At 34.8% G+C, this 19,831-nt stretch overlaps 1 protein-coding gene across 7 annotated transcripts; it reads left to right on the forward strand.

The window, feature by feature from the left end:
• The first annotated feature begins 357 nt into the window (after positions 1-357).
• LOC106666166 (myosin-11-like) lies at positions 358-18,097 on the forward strand. 7 transcript variants are annotated; one of them, XM_014393134.2, is made up of 15 exons: positions 358-465; positions 537-718; positions 766-908; positions 967-1,057; positions 3,958-4,035; positions 4,095-4,312; positions 4,376-4,574; positions 4,635-4,715; positions 4,789-4,897; positions 8,953-9,060; positions 9,550-14,048; positions 14,119-14,249; positions 17,586-17,683; positions 17,759-17,822; positions 17,947-18,097. In XM_014393134.2, the coding sequence occupies exons 2-15, from the start codon at positions 668-670 to the stop codon at positions 17,987-17,989; spliced, it is 5,913 nt and encodes a 1,970-aa protein (XP_014248620.1). In that variant the 5' UTR covers positions 358-465; positions 537-667; the 3' UTR covers positions 17,990-18,097. The 7 variants fall into 7 exon arrangements, with proteins under 7 accessions (XP_014248620.1, XP_014248623.1, XP_014248619.1 ...); XM_014393137.2 differs by having other exon boundaries at positions 778-908; XM_014393133.2 differs by having other exon boundaries at positions 391-718.
• Positions 18,098-19,831: the final 1,734 nt, after the last annotated feature.

The following is a 19,831-nucleotide window of genomic DNA, read 5'->3' on the forward strand; positions in this document are numbered from 1 at the left end:
GTTCATGCCTTTATAAAGGACTGTTGAGTGTAAATATAAGAAAATTTACAGTTGTATTTCTGTTTTTGTTAATGCAAAACTAATAAACTGATTTTTCAGTGCATTCAGAACTAACAGATTTACATAGAAATAATCATAAACACCAATAAAAGTTAGTAGATTAGTAAAAGTTTAGATTTTTTATGGTAGTTATCTTTGTGATTTGGCTTTTTCAGGGCTGACATTACAATTACGCTTATTTATTCAAGAATATTAATAATTTAGTTTTATTATTAATGTTTGGATCGATTTATATTTGGCAAAGTACGTCGAGCAAAAATTCTGAGTTCACCATGAGTTGGTTGACGTTGAGAACCTTTCTCTCTAAGTACCGCCCTTGAGCACCGTTGGGCCATATGGAAGTGACAGCTGGGAAGATACGTAAAGTGACACGAGTCTGTAATGGCCCACTAATTTCGAAAAAAGGTAGAATTTTATTGAAAATAAACAAAAAGTTATTTATTAGTACGTATGCAACAACAAATAATGAATCTCAGCGGGAGCAGTGTCCTAGTTCGGTGTAACGATCAGCAGGGAGAGAAAGTCAGAAGAGTCGGGAGTGTTCAAGCTGTTGGACCTTGTTAGCAAATGTCGTTTTTAGTTTTTTATAAATCCCTGCATCACCGAAATGGATGGTGTATCCTCGAATGAAGGGAATGCGTCGAACGACGAACTCGAGGTAAGGTCTGCGATAAAGGTACAGGTTGATTTAAGGCATGATCCAAGGTTGGTTTTCAGCTACTCGATGAGCTCGATGAACCCTGGACGTCGGAGAAGACTTCTCCGACACCTTGGTCTGACGTCGGTCCACTTTCTGAAGAACTCCGAAGGCTCGACGAAGAACTGAAGCAACAGAACGATGAAGCACGGTACTATAGTCGGTTCGAATCGTTATTGATGAATATAATAAACTGTTTTTATTTTTAGAGCATGGCTCGAGGAGGAATGTGCGGCAGATGAGATTCTCAGGAGCGAGATAAATGAACTGCAAATAGCAAGGCAGAAGACGCAGAATCTGGTATCCCATTACAATAATTGCTGTAAAAAAAGGCTTATGTATTTCATGCCATGATAAAAAATTGTCAAGTTGAGATCCATAAAATTAAATTCTCATCTCATACTCAGAAAGTGCCAACCTCTTGGTTTGTCAAAGACTACTCTATCATTGGTTCGATTCCCATCATAACACCTGGACTTTTTTAAATTCTTCATCCACACCTTTATATAACCTGTACATAAATGAATAGGGATATTTGTAATTTATTCTTATTCTATTAATTTTAATTAAATTAACCGATATATTTTTGTTATTTGGATAAAACAAAATAGAAAATACAAACCAAAAACAAACAATTTGTAAATCCTCATTTTAATAAGGGATTTACGTAAGAATAGTAAATATGAGGATTACTCATTTTGTAAACAAACACTTTTTCTATTTTAATCCAGTTGCATTCTCTTTAAAGACATCAACTTGAACCAGAAGTGTGTGATGATTAGTGACCGTTAGTCAAGATTATTCAGAAATCGTGAGGTGCGGTCTGGTGTGATATAGGTTTCAGAAAAACATTTTCTTTATCGTGCCAACGTTTCGGTCTTTATTGGGATCATCTTCAGTGTCTGGGGTTTATAAACATTGTTTAAGTTTAACAAATACATGTAGGATGTGGAAAAAAGTGAAACAATCCAAAAATTATTACCCACAGTACAAAACAAATATAAACGTAATTTCTTAGAAATGGTTTATATCAACCGAGATAAACACAGCATCAATTATAGAACAGATACATGTAAACTCAGTCACAGCTACACCAATATCATTAATCAAATTCAATATTGATAACATACATATATCATCACATCACACAAAACGTATAATATAACAGTTAATTAAGGTTTTTAGTTGAGATGAAAAAAAGCAAATGGCACGAGAGGGATTCGAACCCACGACCTTCGGCTAGATACGCCGCTGACCTGAGCTATCGTGACCTCGATCCACTCGGACATCAACTCCCCATCTCAACCCCACCTTATGAGTTTTCCCTCCTTTTGCCATTTTTCAAATGTCGTGTAATCGGTTTGGATTCTCGACGACAATTGAAATGGCGATGGAGAGCTTTAGTGAAGTGTACTTCAGTTAATTCATTAAATTCATCGTGGGTTCGAATCCCTCTCATGCCATTTGCTTTTTTTCATCTCAACTAAAAACCTTAATTAATTGTAATGTTTAATTGGTCAAGCGGACCACGAAATTAGTGAATATAATATAACATATAAAACATTCATCACATTCCACATAGCAAACATGTTTACATAGTCTAATTTTTGAACAATTTAGCTTTCCTTTTCTTATTATAGGTCTATATAATCCTGAAAGGATAATCTGGCCAAACCATTACCAATGTTTTTTCCCATCGCCGGTTCTTTTTACCTCAAAGAAGCCGACTCCTTATACAAAAATGTCTTTCTATACCGACTTTCTTCCCCACCCCTTTAAAATCCAATGTATATAAACATAAAACAGCAATATCTCACTAGCTCTCTCAAAACGACACGCAAGAATGGCACACTTATACAGAAAACAACAGAGTTAGTAGAAATACTTTGAAATTCACTTTTTTCCACATCCTACATGTATTTGTTAAATTTAAACAATGTTTGTAAATCCCAGGCCCTGAAGATGATCTCAATAAAGATCGAAATGTTGGAACGATAAAGAAAATGTTTTTCTGAAACCTACGTCACACCAGACCGCACCTCACAATTTCTGAATAATCATTGTACCAGAAGTTTGCAATATTATTGAGTGTGGCAGTTGCATCTCTCAGAGTGTGTTCTCCCTTGCTTTAGCCTGATTCCGAGAGACTGGAAATGCCGATACGAAGCCTGGTAGTGGACCTCAGTGCATTACGACGCTAAGGGAGGACGGAAATATTGTCATTGGTGCAAGATCCCTTTCCATAGTGGCCGCCAGATCCTAAATGAAGTATAAGATGTTTTGGCAAGCCTTTATCAACACCAACGATTCGTGGAAGTTGGCCTTATGCCCCTTTGAGACGACCTGTAGCAACAGTCCTCCACCATCAAGTCAGGAGAATATGGTGCAACGAGCACCTAGAAGCGTTCACCAATTGGAATGCTGTTATTTTTACTGATGAGTCATGTTTCTGTCTGTATAGTGATAGCAGAATAAATTGAAACTTTACACAGAACAGCCCTCACACTTTTTGGTCAATGACAGCACATTGACATGGCCCAAAGTTCGCTAAAAACATAGAAATGTAGTTTAATTCACCAGGTGCAAAATAATCAAAAAAATTAGTCAACATCTCGACTAGGAAAATAAAATTCTCCCTCTATCTCAGCAGGGAAGAATTAAGTATATCAGGCCTTTATACTGGCCATTGTCCATTCAATTATCATTTCAAAAAATGGACAAAACTGTGACAGAAATCTGCTGATTTTCTCATAAAAAAATCAGACATTGTAACATGTTCTTTGTGACTGCAAAGCATTGGCCCGGAAACAGTACAGCCTCTTTTGAAAGATGATAACACCTAAAGAAATAAGAGAATACAAACCCAACTAAACTACCTGGTAGTGCACTTTTTGAGGTTTGGAAATAAAAAAAAGGTAATTTCACATTAGATCTTTTAGGTCATGGTGGAAGATAGGGAGACTAGTTACCAGTGACCCTGAAGAATGAAAAAAAGTCTACCTCAATTAATAGAGAGATATTAAAGAAACTCAATTTGCCAGGCTTTCTTCTTTAAAATTATACCTAAAACATTATCCTTGGAATAGATCTGGTTTGGTCACAATGACACACAAGTTATAAAATCACCTTTCTGGTTCCAATTTATAATTAACATTTTAATCACTTGTACAGGAATAAATTATTATTTATTGTTTTTACAGCTTACATTAGAACTTAATATTCCTCCAGAGGTCAAGGATAAGATCAACAATCTTGAAGTCCAAGTTCGCACTCTTCAGGTGATTTGAAACAGCTTTGAAGGTTCGTCCACATTCTACTTACACATTATGAATTTCAGGATCAACTTCAAGAAAAAAGTGACAAGTTGGCCGAAAGCTATGAGGTCTACTCCGAGGTCCTTTCGAAGCTGAACGAAACGAACGAAAGAGTCATTGCGAATGACAACAAGTTCAAACAGTCGTTGCTCAAGGTCAAAGAGGAGTATTCGGAAGTGGAGTCCATATTGAGAAAAAACTTGGATACTTACAAATCCCTAAATAAAGAATTACAACTGCAGTAAGTCTGTTTTATTTTATTTTTTGTTTTGGCGAATAATTTAAGTCGATCGTTTCTTTGAAGGTTAAATGAAAAGGAGTCTGAACTTGCCGAATTTAAAGAGTCCAAGGGAAATGTCAATGATTTAGAAAATACTGTGAAAGAGCTCGAAGGGAAGTTGGAGGAATTGAAAGCATCGAATGATAATTTAAACAAGGTCAATTTAAAATTGAAGGCTCATTTAAAGAAAATTAAAGAAAGTGAAAAAGAAACACTTGGAAAGGTAAATTAAATAAATATTATTATTTTATATAATATCAATAAAAAAAATTTATTTAAACAGGAAAAGCAATCAATAGATCTTATAGAAAACTTGCAAAAATCCATAGTTCAACTACAGGAGGAAAATGTAAAGCTAAAAGAGGTAAGTTTAATGTAAATAAATTTGAAAATATGTTTATTAAATTTTTCATGCTCATTTTTTAAATTTTTTAAAGCAGTGTTCGGTCAATGAGGAGATTGAAACGCTTAAAAACCAGATAGTACTTCTGGAGGAGGAAAAAGGTAACCTTCAGTTGCAACTCGTAGATCTAGATGAAATTAAAGGTAAAAAGTGTTCAGTACCATTCAACATGGCTTGTTCAACCTTAAAAACTGGTGGTTTGGCTGAGAATCTAGGTGTTAGATGGTTTTAGGAGTAATTTTAATTTATTATTTATGAAACGCTTTTCTAACGTATGCTGAGGGAATTGGAATTTAAACCAAACCCTAGTTGAGTCTGTTATTTGATCATTACTGATTTATCTTGGTCTCCTATTCTCGCTGGATTGGTCTGTCAGACATGTTTCGCCATTTCGCCATCTTCAGTGTGCCTGTTTTTGGCAAAGCCAAGTGTTTTGCTTAAAACAACGCTTAAACACAGTGAAAATAATATTTCAAGATGTGTTTTTGAATAAATACTGACGGTCTGGCGGCAGACTAACCCGACGAGGATAGGAAGACCAAATTAAATGAGAAAAGACTGCACAACTCTTATTTGTACATAATGATTTAAACAAACAGATAAAGATAAAATTTTGAAAACGGAAAAATGAATAGCCATTGTTGTGACTTAATTATTGGACACCTGTAAGTTAATTTTTTATTCACATTTTCTGCTTTTAGCACTGGTGGCAGACAAAAGATGTTGCATGATTCCTTTTGCAATATTTTTTTTAAAAAACGGTCAGAAAATAATATCAGATTTGATATAAATTCTTTATACAAAATGTGACAAAGTTTATTTTATTTTATTTTTTTATTTTTTTTTTTTTGTCATTGTTAAGAGAAATGATGTAAATTTGATTTTTGTCATCTGTCAAGTTTTATTTTCATTATTTCAAATTATTTAGTATTCAAATGATTTTTATTATTATTTCAAATGACATTTACGTTGCAAACAAAAATATCATTAATTTTTTTTTTTAAATAAAAACCATTGACATGACTGCGGGAGACACCTCCTTTGCATTTCAAAGGCTCCCTAATTCATGCTCATGAAGCTCTGCAGACAATGGTGTTAAGAATGAAATACAATGTAATGGTAATAAGATAATTGCTAATATATAAACAAACAAAAATCTTAATAATTAACAAATTTAAGACTAATCTGTTGTTATTTTTTCTGGCTGGCCCAATAAGTTAGATCAACAATGCCCAAAGAAATATCATAATCAAACCATGATTTTTAAGGTTCATAATAGCATTTTGTACAGTCATTAATATATCGGGTTGTAAAATAAGTCTTTAGCATTTTTCAATAATTTGATTTTCCCCTCTTTTATTTTGAAACAATGTTTAGTTAGTCATTATTGTTTACAAACTCTGAAAAGGGATTAGTTATGGTGTTTTTATTTGTTAGTTTCATTCACAAGCTCATATTTTAACAAGGTGTTTTGCTAAATTAAAATTGAGGAAAAATGGTGTATTTTTGTCGTTTAGAAATAGAAGTAGAAATATATTTATCAAAAAATATTTTCACAAACTTGCCACCTTTATAGTGAGTAGACAAATATAAAATAATTAAATAACAAAAAGGTTACAAAATATAATGCAAGGAAAAAATAATTATACAAAAAAAAATTGTATGAATATAACATATTTATAATATATAAATATGAATGAAGGAGAGAAGTAGGCATAAAGGAAAAGTATAAAAGAGAATAACAACAAGATCATATTGAGTTAGTTTGATCAAATCAAGGATTGTTTGCAAAAAAGTTGAAAGCTTCACGCCTGAAAGCACGAAGGAAGGGGGTGGGCTGACCTAATATGCCGCGGAAGAGAATTCCACAGACGTGCCCCAGCAACTCTAAAAAGAATCATTCTTATATTCAGATCCATGATACAAGCTTTTTATAGTATTTAAACTACAGGGAGAATTAAAATTGAATATAATGAATAAGTATGATGGGCAGAGCTTATTTTTAATAAATAAGTGATTGGAGTTGAAGGTAATCAAATAAATTATTACCCAGAATGAACTTGTCATGTGTTGAGATGTGCTCTCTTCTTTGTAAACTTAATACAAATCATGTGCAATTATTAAAAAGTATTCTTATTTTTTTTAGTAGAAATGTGATTAAGTGAAAATCTGAGATAGTACTGCAACAAGTAAACAAAGAACTAGTCTAAGTTTTAGTTTCGGTGAGATAAATTTATATGTTCAAAGTGAATTTAAAGTCCCATTCACCCTTCTAGCAACAAAGCTTAAATAATCATCCTATGATAATATGGTATTAAAAGTCATACCGAGGTTTTTACCTATAGAAGGGTATTAAGATTATTCATTAAGATTTAATGGTTTTTTTGTTTCTACAAAGGTAAAAACCGAGGCTCATACTGCTAGGAACATTTGTGATTTGTATGGTAATGACATTTTAGTAGAAAGAACTCATCGCAAGTGGTTTGCTTAGTTCAGATGTGAAATGATTTGGAAGAGCAAAAGTCCTTAAACTGTTGTTGATGGTGAAATTCTTATTTTTTTCTCAGACAACACGATATTTCTCGTACCAGTGTTCAATGCATTTGAGTGCAGCTGAATAGGTTTATCGGAGCGATATGTGTGTTCCTCACATGTTGACAGAATTTATTGGACAGAAAAATGACCCATTTGTAGAAAAGATAACTGGTCATAAAAAATGGGTTCTTTACAATGGTCAAGAGGAAAACTCCTTGGGAAAACACAGTGACCCACTGTTAATGACTCCAAAAACAAGGATTACATCCCAAGAAAGTTTGTGCGTTCGGTGGGATTGGAAGAGTGCTATATTTTGATCTCACACACAACCAAACCTTTAGTACTACTCTATACTGCACAAAATTGGAGTGATTATTCAGAAATTAACCAAAAATGACCAGCATTGAATAATCGCAAGAGTTGTTTTCCTCTAAGATGACTCTCGCACCACTGTAAAATTATTAGTGATAGACACTGCTTCACTTAAGGACTGCAGAAAACACATTGAAGAGTTAAGAGAGGATGAAATTACAAAATTACATAGTAGTGGAACTAAATGGTTCATTTATTGATTAAATTAAACAACCACCTGAAATTTTCCTTGAATTTCTTATTAAAAAATGCTATGGATTTATCTTACAATTTGTTATATTAATAACATAATATTAACAAATTTTTAACAAAATTTATTCCTAAAAGAAATGTATGTTAAAAAATATTACAATTAATTAAGGGTTTTAGTTGAGATATAAAAGTCAATGGCACGAGCGGGATTCGAACCCACGATCTTCGGCTAGATACGCCGCTGCTCTACCACTTGAGCTATTGTGACCTTGATCCACTCAGACACTAACTTCCCATCTCAACCCCACCCTTTGAATTTTCCCTCCTTTTTGCATTTTTCAAATGTCGTGTAATCTATTTGATTCTCAGCGACAAATGAAATAGCCACGGAGAGCTTTAGTGAAGTATACTTCATTTTAAATCATTAAATTCACTAATTTCGTGGTCCGCTTAACTAATTAATATATTACAATTAATTAAGGTTTTTAGTTGAGATAAAAAAGTCAAAAGTTATAGCTCAAGTAGTAGAGCAGCAGTGTATCTAGCCGAAGATTGTGGGTTCGAATCCTGCTCGTGCCATTGACTTTTTTATCTCAACAAAAACCTTAATTAATTGTAATATATCAATTGGTTAAGCGGACCACGAAATTAGTGAAGTTAAAAAATATTTTGGAAATTTAGTGTACTTTTGTTAAAAGTTTGTTAAAAAATTTATTCTTCCCACTTGCCACATTTATAAATTTTAATTGTTGCTGACTGTTAATGTTGTTTAGTATTGATCATTTAGGTCATCCTATTCTTGTTTGTTTTATCTGTATAGTGTATATCGTCATTTTGTCATATTAAGCGATATCTTACCAGTCAGGGTTATAAGCAGGGAGAGACTGACTCCTTCTATTTATGCGAGTTTTCCCCTTGTCAAATGGAAATGCAGGAGAATTCTCTTGTCCTCACCATGCTTATACCCCTGATCACAGAAGACTGCAAAATGACAAAATATCTGACAGACAAACGAATAGGAACACCAAAATGCTTAGAGAACAATAAAACTAGATAGTTTGGACCAATGACTAGAATAAAAGCCTAATGTTGTTTTTAGAAGCAGCAGATTCCACTTTTGCTAAGTTCAATAAATTAGAAAAGGACAAAGAAAGCCTGGAGAAAAAACTTGAAGATGTCGAGGATGAAAATAAAAATCTGATTCTAAGTAAGTTATACTGAAGTACCTGTTATCTATTTTATTTGTGAAAAAAAAGTTAGAATGAACGGAGGGATTTTTATATACCATTACATTTCTACCATGATAATTTTTTTTTTTTTAAGTTCTTTATTTAAGTAAGTCTATTCTTCTAACTACCCTAGAATTATTTATTTTTTCAAAATTAAGATGTTGATAAAACAAACATTAGTGGAGTTAGTTAGGTCAATAAAAAATTGAGCTGCTTGGAAAGAAAACATTGAACAAACTTGCAAACACAACACAAAAATAATATACTCAAGAAAAAGCGCAATTCATAAAATTTAAAACACATACACACAAAATAAAATAGTAAAATAAACTAAACATATTATTTAACTTAACAGCAAACACACACATTAACACAGAGCTACTGGCAGAAGACGGTGTAGAGCTGAAATGCATGCAAACCATGTTTATTAACAACTTACACTAGTAATTATCCTTATAATTTTTAAGATAATGAAGAATTAAAGAAGAAACTTCAGGATTTGGATGAAACCATCGCCAAGCTTAGGGAGGCGTTACAAGGCCTCACCGAAGAAAAGATATCGGCTGTAATGAAATCTGTAGAAATTGAAGAGCAATTCTGTATAAAAGAACGTGAACTGGTGCAAATCAAGGAACAGCTCGTTTCCCTTCAAGAGTTTCAAGCTTTAAAAGGAGAGACTGATTTTAAGACTGAATGCACCCCTTCACAGAAAGAGCACTTAGAAGGCCAATTGGCAAACGTCACGAAGGAGCTTTCTTCCCAGACTGACTTCGTACAGGCACTTCAAAACAATGTTTCTTCACTGCAGAGTGAAATTGAATATTACAAAACTCAGCACTGTTCGATTTTAGCTGAAGTCGATGAACTGAGAAGGTACAATTCTGATATCGACGCACAGCTTAAAGAGGCGCTGGCTAAAAAAGAAAAAGCGAAACAAGACCTAGTCGGAATTGCTCATCCTGCTTCCTCTGATAATAAAGACTTGACGCAAAAGTATAAACAGCTCGTCTTGAGTTTTAAAAAGAAGAAACAAATGTGTTTAGATTTTGAAGCCAATGTTGAAAAATTAAATAAAGAAATTGCCACGTTTAACGATGAAAAAGCGAGTCTTGTTCAACAACTAAACGACTCACAAAACCAGATAAAACAACTAGAAGATGAATTGAATGTTTCTAAAATGGAATCTGCCAATTTAATAGCTTCTATGCAGAATGCAGACCTTCAAATTCCAACTCTGCTTGAAAATGTAAACCAGTCTCGTGCAATAATCAAAGAGAAGGAAGAAATAATCGCTGATCTGGATGTGGAAAGAAATAAGCTATCAGATGTTGTCAAAGGGTACGAAATGGAATTAGAAATGTTAAGAGAACTTTATGAAAAGGAATCGAAAAAGAATGAAGGTTATTATTCAGATTTAATGAATTTAGAAAAAGAAATGAACGAAAGTAAGAGCGAACTGTTAAACCGGCTCGAACAAGTCACCACCAATTATGATAAAGCCTTAGAAACTTTACAAGAAAAGGACAATTATGTCGTGTTCTGTGAAGAGGAAGTTGAAAGATTGAGATCGAAAGTGATTAGCCTGGAAACTGAATTAGACCAAAAAGAGTCATTCTTTCAAAATAAAATTACCGCATTGGCTGAAAGACTGCAGAAAGCTGAAAACTTGACGCAGACCATGATTAAAGAATACAAACAAAAGGTTGAGAATAAACTGGAGATTTTTCAAAGAAATGAAGAGCTACTAAAAAATAAACTTGTAAATCTTGAAGTAGAATATGAAGACACAAAAGAAATTGCAGATGCCACTAAATTAAGGAATTCAGTTCTTGAAAAAGAGTTGAGCGAGGCCAAGGTGACGGTTGATGGGTTGTCTTTAGAATTGGAAACTCTTCATAGCATTAGAGATGCTTATAACACAGCATTGGGTAAAGTAGAAGTTTTAGACGCAGAACTAAAAGCTAATGTTGAAGCTTATGAAAAAACAAATGAAAAATGTGTTAATTTAGAACAAGAAAGAAATACTCTTTTACTGAAGATAAACACTCTAGAAGCAACATGTAATGATTTAGAAAACAAACTGAAAGACGCAGGTGTCTCCATCGATAGATTAGTAGATGATGTAAAATCGAGGGACAATGTTTTAGCAGAATCTAAACAAACAGTTACCAATCTTCAAATGCAACTGGAACAATCAGTCCGGTCAGAAGAGTTACAAAACCAGATGAGACAACTGTCCGAAGATTATCAGAGGCAAATCAATGAAAGCCACGCGAATAAACAATTTATTGAACAGCTGCAAAGGTTGTTAAATGAAAGAGTAAATGAAATAATGTACATTCAGAATTCTTATCAAAACCTTGAACTTCAATTAGCAAACATCAAAGAAACGTCAGAAAAAGAAATTGAACATCTTAAAAACGAAAAGACACTCTTAGAAACTCAATCTACACAATTGGCAAAAGACTTGGAAAATTTAAAAGTACAATTTGAAGAACTTCAAAAGAAACAGAGTAACAAGGAGTTATATGATTCGAACAAATTGGCAAATCTGTTTGAAAGGTCCGTCTCAGAGGAGGTAGATAAAGTAGTCACAGAGGCTGAAGAAGCAGTCTCTCAGGCCAAAAACGAAGAAGCAAAAGAAGAGTTAAGTTTATTCAATTGGTCAGACCATGGCCATGCTTCTGGAGATAACCCATTTGGTGAATTAAAAGACGAAGAGGATGGTTGGGGCTGGATGGGCAGTGATTCTCAGGTTACCGAAGTCGAGACTAAAACCGACTTGCCTAAGGTTGTAGAATTGCAGAATAAACTTCGCAAACTGCAAGAAGATTATGATTTGGTTTCATCAGAGTTGGAATCAAATAAAATCAAGTGTCAAAAGTACATAAAGAAGCTTAAAGAAATGAAGATCCAAATAGATAACCTCGAGAGGGCGAAAAGTGCCCCTAAAGCCAATTTTAATGATTTAGATTTTGCTATTCAAGAAGAACTTAGAAGTGAAAATGATAAACTCACCCTTAAAGTAAATGAGCTCACAACTCAGATGTCTTCTTTAAAACTTGAAAGAGAATCTTTGTTAAAACGTGTCGATACCCTTACCTCGGCTAATGAACAGTTAGTCAATATGAAAGAGAGGCAAGACATTGAAGTGCAGATGTGGCAGCGAAGGAGCAATGAGCTTTCGAACCAAATGCAAGGCTTGCAGTGGTTGTCCGAAGGCCATTCCGGAGGAGTGCCAAAAGACCTAGATCTCGCTGGAAAGTTACTAACAGCGTCAAAAGAATTGAAAACGACTAAAAAGAAGTTGGAAGAAGTATTGAAGGAAAAATACGAAGTTGAAAATAGACTCTTCAGCATAGAAACGCCCGATCAGAATCTAAATGAAGAACTCGAAATGAAATGTAGTCACCTCTCTGAAGAAAATGAAAAATTAAAGGCAGATTTAGTTCTTAAAAACAAAGAAATAGAAAACCTAATGAAAAGAAAGGAAGAATTAGAAAATAAAGTCAAACTTTTAGAACTTTCATCACTTGAGAAAGTATCAAAGTCAGAAGTCACAGCACAACTTGCCTCTCCTAAAATTTTCCAAGGGTTTTCAGATGACAGTGATGACTTTTTCTCAGGCCTTGCCCAACCGTCTTTACGACCAAATCCGGAAATTGATCGACTCAAATCTGAATTGAACGAGAGTTTACAACGTGTTTCAGTATTGACTGAGCGCAATGTGAACCTCGAGAAAGAAATTGAAACTTTAAATGAACAATACAATCAACTATTAGCAGAAAATGGTGATTTGAATAAAAACATCCAAGTGCTTACCGGCGAACTCAAACAAAACGCTGACAGCTTGGAATTTTGGAAACAAAAGAGTGAACAGTTGACAAATGAAGTTACCATCAAAGAGTCATCATACCATGAAAGGGTGAAAGAAATTGAGGATTATTACCAACAGGCGATATTAACAAAAGAAGAGGAAAATTCCCACTTGATCTGTACCGTTTCAGGAAGGGAAAAATCTCTTGCAGAAGCTCAGAAAGAGCTAGAACGACTTAAAGACAACCTCTGCGAAGTCGAGGAAATTAAAACTAAACTCCATGATGTTACCAGCGAGAATGAAAAACTTAAACTCGATTTGGAAAATTTGAAACAGCTTGCGAATTCAGAAACACCCACATCTGAAAATAATACTGTCGATGTACAAATCCACCATCTTGTAGGACAAGTAGAGTTCTTGGAGAAACAGGTTCTCCAGTTGCAACACGATCTAAATTTTAAACAAAGTGAAATACAAAGGTTGACAGTCCTGTGTAATGAATATCTCCTGCACGTACAAGAAAAAGACAAAGAACTGATCAGCAAGAATAATGAGTTACTCGCTCTTCAGAGTTGTGCCTCATCAATGAAAAATACACAAGTGGAAAGCAGTTCGAATGAAGAGATTGAAAGGCTATCGCAGCTGGTTTCAGAATCTCAAATAAGATTGCAAATACAAACTGAGCAGCTCGAAGAGAAAAAAAGAGCCTTGTCTGAAGCACAAGAACAAATGGCTGTTTTACGAGATTCTGCTGATTTGAAGAACTCGAGGGATTACACAGAACTCAGAGAAGCGTTGGCTTTTCTCGAACAAGAAAAGACGAGATTGGAAAATCTTGTCCAAGAGAAACTTTCTGTCGCAGATCAATTGGAGAGGGAAATAGCAATGTACAAGGGTAAATCGAATGTTGATAAAGAAGAGAAAAATATAACTACATATGCAAATTTGATAAAAGAGAAAGACTTGGAAATCGCCCGGCTTTCGGACATTTTGACAGACACGAGGGAAAAACTTGTCCAAAAAGTCCAGACCGAAGAAGCTAGGATGTCGCCTTACATAAGGACTATACAGAACAAGCTGGACCAAGCTTTGTACACCTTACATGTAAGGGACGTCAAATGTGAAGAACTCACTCAAGAGATTCTTCAGGTATATCAATTAATGCTACAATTCGTTTTTGGTTTTATTATAAACAATATAAAATTAATTGCGATTTCAGCTTCTTGAAGAAAGAGATACACTTCAAATTAAGCTGTCGGAATCCATGAGGGCTTATGATGATTTAAAAAAGAATCTAGACAATTCCAAAAGTGTTGAATCCGTCCCAGCCGTTATACCTACATCTTCTCGGTGAGTTTTTTTTTTTGTATAAGAAATTTATCATACAGGGTGAGTTTAACTAACTTGTTTTTTTTTTTATTTGTTTTTTTATTTATTGGGGTGTCTTTAGGAAAAACGCATTAATTTTCATTTTTTAGTTTCTCATGAACAAAAAAAAAAGTTGATTTAACACTCCAGGATAACAGGATGCGAATAGAAGCTTAACTTTTTCAAATGCTTCATATGTACTCATCAATGTAATTTTCTGAAAAGTTTTTTGGTGGTGAATTCAACTGTGCAAACAGTTTTTAATTGGAACTGTTCTCAAGTTATTAGTAAAAAACTATTTACAAACTTTTTTTTATGACAGATCGCAACAGCGGAGGTCATATAAATCCTCAGGGTGTCGGTGTTTTTGAATAAAAGACTACTGGGTCCGAATGCCCCCCCTTTCAAACATTGTGTTTTGAAAAACAAATTCTTTTCCAACTTTACCCAAAAACTAATTAATTTATTTTTCATTTTAATTGGTAGTAAATTAATTGCTCATGGTACTGAAAGAAAAAATTTCAACAAATGATCTATTCTGTTCTATTCTTAGTCGATGTTATTAAATTGTTGCAAAATGTTCTGTTGTTCCAGCACCATTAGTAATTAGTTTACGATCATTAAAAAGATAGATAAATAAATTGATGAATAAAAATTACTTGAGTACGGCGCTCCAAATTAAAAACTGCTTGTGCTGTTGAATTAACCGTAAAAAAAACTTCAAAAGTTGCATTTTGATGTGTATCTTGCCATTTGAAATAGTTAATACGTTTGGTGCTGGTGATTTGTACAAAGGCCACACTGGCCCAACACGCCAGATGGATGTCCTGCAATCTGAAGTGTAATATTTCCAGGAATAAAAACTTTTTGCCATTCAGGAGGGGAAAAATTAAAATACAAGGACACACTGAATGAGTGTCTTATTTGTATCCCGCCATCCTGGAAAGTTAGATCAAAGGTTTTTGACTCTTGAGAAACTGGACATAATAAAAGTTTTAATGTGTCGGAGATTTTCCAAATAATGCCCCAATTAAAAAAAAGAGGCTCAAATATTTTTAAATGTTTATTGATCCCACGTTTTTGTAAATGTTTTATGTATAAAATAAATATAATGCTCGACATGTCTTCAACCTTTGTATATTCACTTTGTAATATTATTGACAAATTATTTTTTTTTTAAATTTATTTATGTATTTTTTATTTTTTGAGGCTTGCTCTAAAACTCTGCGTATAACCACCTGTCACCCTATCCATTTCTTCCTTATTTTTTATTTTTGTAATAGAACTGGGGGTTCAGTTTTGCGAAGTCTGCAAGGCAGATAAAAAAAAATTTCCTCTGGGGTACGAAACTATCCCATTGCGACCACTCGAATTTCCAAATGACGATAATTTCATCAAAGTAATTCGCTTTTGCTTTGTTGGACTTTCACCCCAAGGGTGGGAGGGGCATGAAACAATTTCTTAAGGAGTGGAATTTATCCCCCAGACATAGGCAATAGAAAGAGTTTGTTAAGGTGATCAAACCAGCAGAATCAAAATGGCTAATCTCTATCTCAAGGAAGGGAATTAGAAGGCTGATAGGTATCCTGAAGGGCCACTGCCCACTGAGAAGACACCTCTCCATAATGGCTTTTCTACCAGATCCCTTTTGCCGTTTTTGTGAAATAAAAGAAAAAACGGCAAGGCACTACCTTGCAGAGTGTGATAAGTACGCTAGGTCTAGATTCGAAACTTTTGAAGGAGAGGAGATAAAATGGTCCAAAATCTTGGGGTTTGTGAACAAGTCCAAGAGGTTTATGCAGGACACGTGAGCCGACCAAGTCCCGGATCTTTTAGGGATGGAGTACGAGTCTACCCAGGCATTTAAGCCCTCAGGTCTTGGTCCACCCTGTGTAATATATACATACTACTCTTCAGTGTGCTGACCCTAGGGGATATACCTCAGGAGTTAATCTATCCCGTTATGCTGCAGGGCTGCTAGTATCCCCCTTAAGCCAGATGCCCAGGAGATCGTCACTTCCCGACCAGTCAGGTTAGGCTCCAATGGGGGCTTGTAGACAGCTAGGTCATCTCAACCCCCAACCCATACAAAATATAATCTAGCCTAATTCTATAATACAGTCGCCCTGTATTCAATGGAGTACAAGTTATTCCTCCATTGACCTCCACACAGTATTAATAGTGATTATTTGGAGATCGTGAGATGCGTTCTGGTGTAACTTAGGTTTAGAAAAACATTTTCTTTATTGTACCAACGTTTCGATCTTTATTGAGATCATCTTCAGGGACTGGGATTTATAATATATAAATTGGCACGATAAAGAAAATGTTTTTCTAAACCCACATCACACCACATCTCACGATTCCAAATAATCATTAATTAACTTTCTCTGCATAAGGGGCATCAGCACAGGCTTTGACCTAGGAGCAAGTGCCAGTGTGTGAACTGCGTATGACCTGTTCTTGATTGAGTAAGGACAATTCCTCATTTCCGGCTCACATGCAAGAGCCTTTCAGACAACCCCGCTTGCTGACGCTGGCAGCTTTGTTTTATCATGTTCTTTACCACTCGCTTAGTGTGAGGGACTGATCACGCTTGTCCAGTCGGGAGAGATGGACTGCCTTGTCCGCACTCTTTTGCTTTGTTATCCACTATGTTTTTGTTCTATGACTCACTGTATTAATTTATGACCAGGAATAAGATTTTGTTTCAATTTGACAACTTCTGTTCATACACTTCCAAAAATTCAAAGCAGAAACTTTATAAAATGGATGTTCATCCTCCTTGATTGGACCGTGCTCCTTCACACCACATTTTTATAGCAATTGTCCACTTCCTTAAGGGTTTTATTATTGTTATTATTATTAAATTAATTAGATTTTGTGGTCCGATTGACCAAATAACATCTTTCAATTAATTAATTTTTATGTAAGGTATATTAAGGTTTATGTAAGGTTGAGATAAAAAAGTCAGTGTCACGAGTGGGATTTGAACCCACACCCTTCGGCTAAATACTCCGCTGTTCTACCACTTGAGCTGTCTTGACTTCGATTCACTTGGACACCAACTTCCCATCTCAAAAAATGGCAAAATGGAAGGAAAATTCGAAAGGTTGGGTTGAGATGGGAAGTTGGTGTTCGAGTGGATCGAAGTGACGATAGCTCAAGTGGTTAGAGCACCGGTGTATCTAGCCGAAGTTTGTGGGTTCGAATCCCACTCGTGACACTGACTTTTTTTCTCAGCCAATACCTTACATAAAGATTAATTATTATTATTATTATTTTTTTTTTATTAGGTTACTTTTATGTTTGTTGCAGGATTAATGAGCTCCATGTTGGCTATGGAAAAGATCCAGTTATACAGAAAGAGAGGGAAAGTCGGCATATTGAACATATGCAGCTTTACCAAGACAATGGTTAGTTAAATTATAAATTTTTCAAAATTTATTTAATTTTACATTTATACATTTTTTTTGTAATTTTGTTTCTAGCACAAACAGATGTCGCGAATACTTCATTGGATTATGGAATATTCAATTGGTTCTTCGGAGGAAGGTAGGATGTGTGAATTTCTTTTACACGCATTGTAAATTCTAATTATTTGAATTTTTTAAAAGTATTATTTTTAATTTTTGATTTTAAATTGTACCAGTTTAACCATTTTGTTTTGCTTGTCTAGCCCACAACCCCAAGGAAGTAACAACACCGAGGTGTCCAGTTGATAATCCAGATTGAGTGGGTTCACCGTTAGAATTACACTGATAAATATATATATGTTATCTAATTAAATGTAATTAAAAGTTTATACATGTTTGAACATTTGAAAATGTAAATATTTGAAATATATAATTTGTATAGAATTTAAAAAATCTTTTCCTTTGTGCCATGGGACTGTACAGCCCACTAAGGTAAAAACAATAAACAACAGGCATCTTCCTGTCATTGATCAGCTTTAGCTAATAGGTTTTATGATTTATACATTTTTCGATCAACATGTCAAATCCTGTTAAATCATCAGTTTTTCTGTTGGCCAAATCAAGTAAGGATAAATTTGTCTTCGGATTTTTTTTTTTTAGAAACAAAGCTGTGAAGTATAGTTAAATATATAGAGGGTGGTGAATTTTTCAACACATTAAAGGAAGTAATTTTCTTAACTTAAATATTTGTAATGTTCAGGGAAAAATGCTTAATGTTATTATTATGAATGGTGTCAAATGAGGTGTTGAAGTCTTATCCTTCAGCCGCCAAGCAGTAGTTAATTCTGTCATACAATTCCCGTTGGACATTTCTCATCCCAACATGTTTGTATAGAATGCTGCAGTTAACTTTTGTCTTGAAAGCTGGTAGGTTTGTTGTAAATTTTAGTTGATATGGACCTCAAAAAAGTGACCACTTGAAGGATGTCCCAAGGGTTTCACTACTTCCAATAACTAAGAAGAATAAAAATAACTTTATTCTGGGACTGTGTCCCCTAAGAATAATTTACATGAAATAAATAAAGGAAATTCCTTCTATGAAGTTAAAAGTAAAAAAAAAGATAGAAATCTTGGCACAATGTATACCAATAAGGCAGGACAGAAGAAAAAATTATGAGAATATTAAACAAAAATAAGAAATGTTAACTTGAGGCCTCTGCTTGGAGGGAGAGGAGGTGATTATACAGCTGGGATTTAAGGGAGGAAAAGGAGGCAGCGTGACGGATAGAAAGGGGAAGAAGGGAGTTCCAGAGTTTAGGGGCTCGGATCAGAAAGGATCTTTCGAAGGTATGGGTTGTATGTTGCGGAAGAATAAGGTCGATTGGGGATGAGCAGGTCTTACGAGTGAGATGTGAGAAGTTGAATTGGAGGGATTGGATGATGTAAGGAGAACGACGATGTGGATGGACTGGAAAAGAAAGCAACTAGGAAATACTGTGCACGGAAGGATGGGAATAGCCAGGAAAGTTGGGAATAAACCGCGACACCCGGGATCCCCGTGGGGTGCCATAAACAAATCTTATGCAACAATTCATAGTACGCTTCAATCGCGCGTTCTCCCCCTCCGAGAGACCACCGTATGCCACACAGCTATAATCGAAGAAGGGAAGTATAAGGGAAGATGCAAGGAGTTTGAGGGTGGAGAAAGGTAAGAGAAGCCAGGACCGACGAAACAGGCTGAGGGAGGCAATGGGAAATTTGGGAAATGTAAGAATGCCAGGAAAGTTTTGGTCAAAGACTACTCCTAGGTTTTTAACCGAAGAGCAGAAGGGGATGGGATGGTTATTTAGCATGAAAGGTGGGATGCTGGGGAGGGAATTGAGGAGTTGCCTGGACCTGATAATTATGGCTGTGGATTTGGACGGATTGAGGACTAGGGAATTTTTATGGGCCCATTCGTTGATGGAGTTTAGGTCTGTTTGGATCTTGAGAGTGGCCGAATGAAGATCGGAAGGGTGGAAGATGTGAAAGGTGGAAGTAACTAAGCTTCAAAAAACATGTTATTTGATGATGGTCTGTAATTATATGCTAGATACCCACCATGTTGAAAATGAACATTTTGAATATTTTCAATGAATCGAATATTCT

This window comes from Cimex lectularius, unplaced genomic scaffold (assembly GCF_000648675.2).
Source record: "Cimex lectularius strain Harlan isolate CLEC.00 unplaced genomic scaffold, Clec_2.1 scaffold5, whole genome shotgun sequence".
Lineage (NCBI taxonomy): Eukaryota > Metazoa > Arthropoda > Insecta > Hemiptera > Cimicidae > Cimex > Cimex lectularius.

Bases quoted from the DNA above. Each gene is read 5' to 3' on its own strand.
- LOC106666166 (XM_014393134.2), top strand. From the start codon at position 668: ATGGATGGTGTATCCTCGAATGAAGGGAATGCGTCGAACGACGAACTC. The intron at 719-765 runs GTAAGGTCTGCG...GCATGATCCAAG, and splicing joins CGTCGAACGACGAACTCGAG to GTTGGTTTTCAGCTACTCGA. The intron at 14,250-17,585 runs GTGAGTTTTTTT...TGTTTGTTGCAG, and splicing joins GTTATACCTACATCTTCTCG to GATTAATGAGCTCCATGTTG.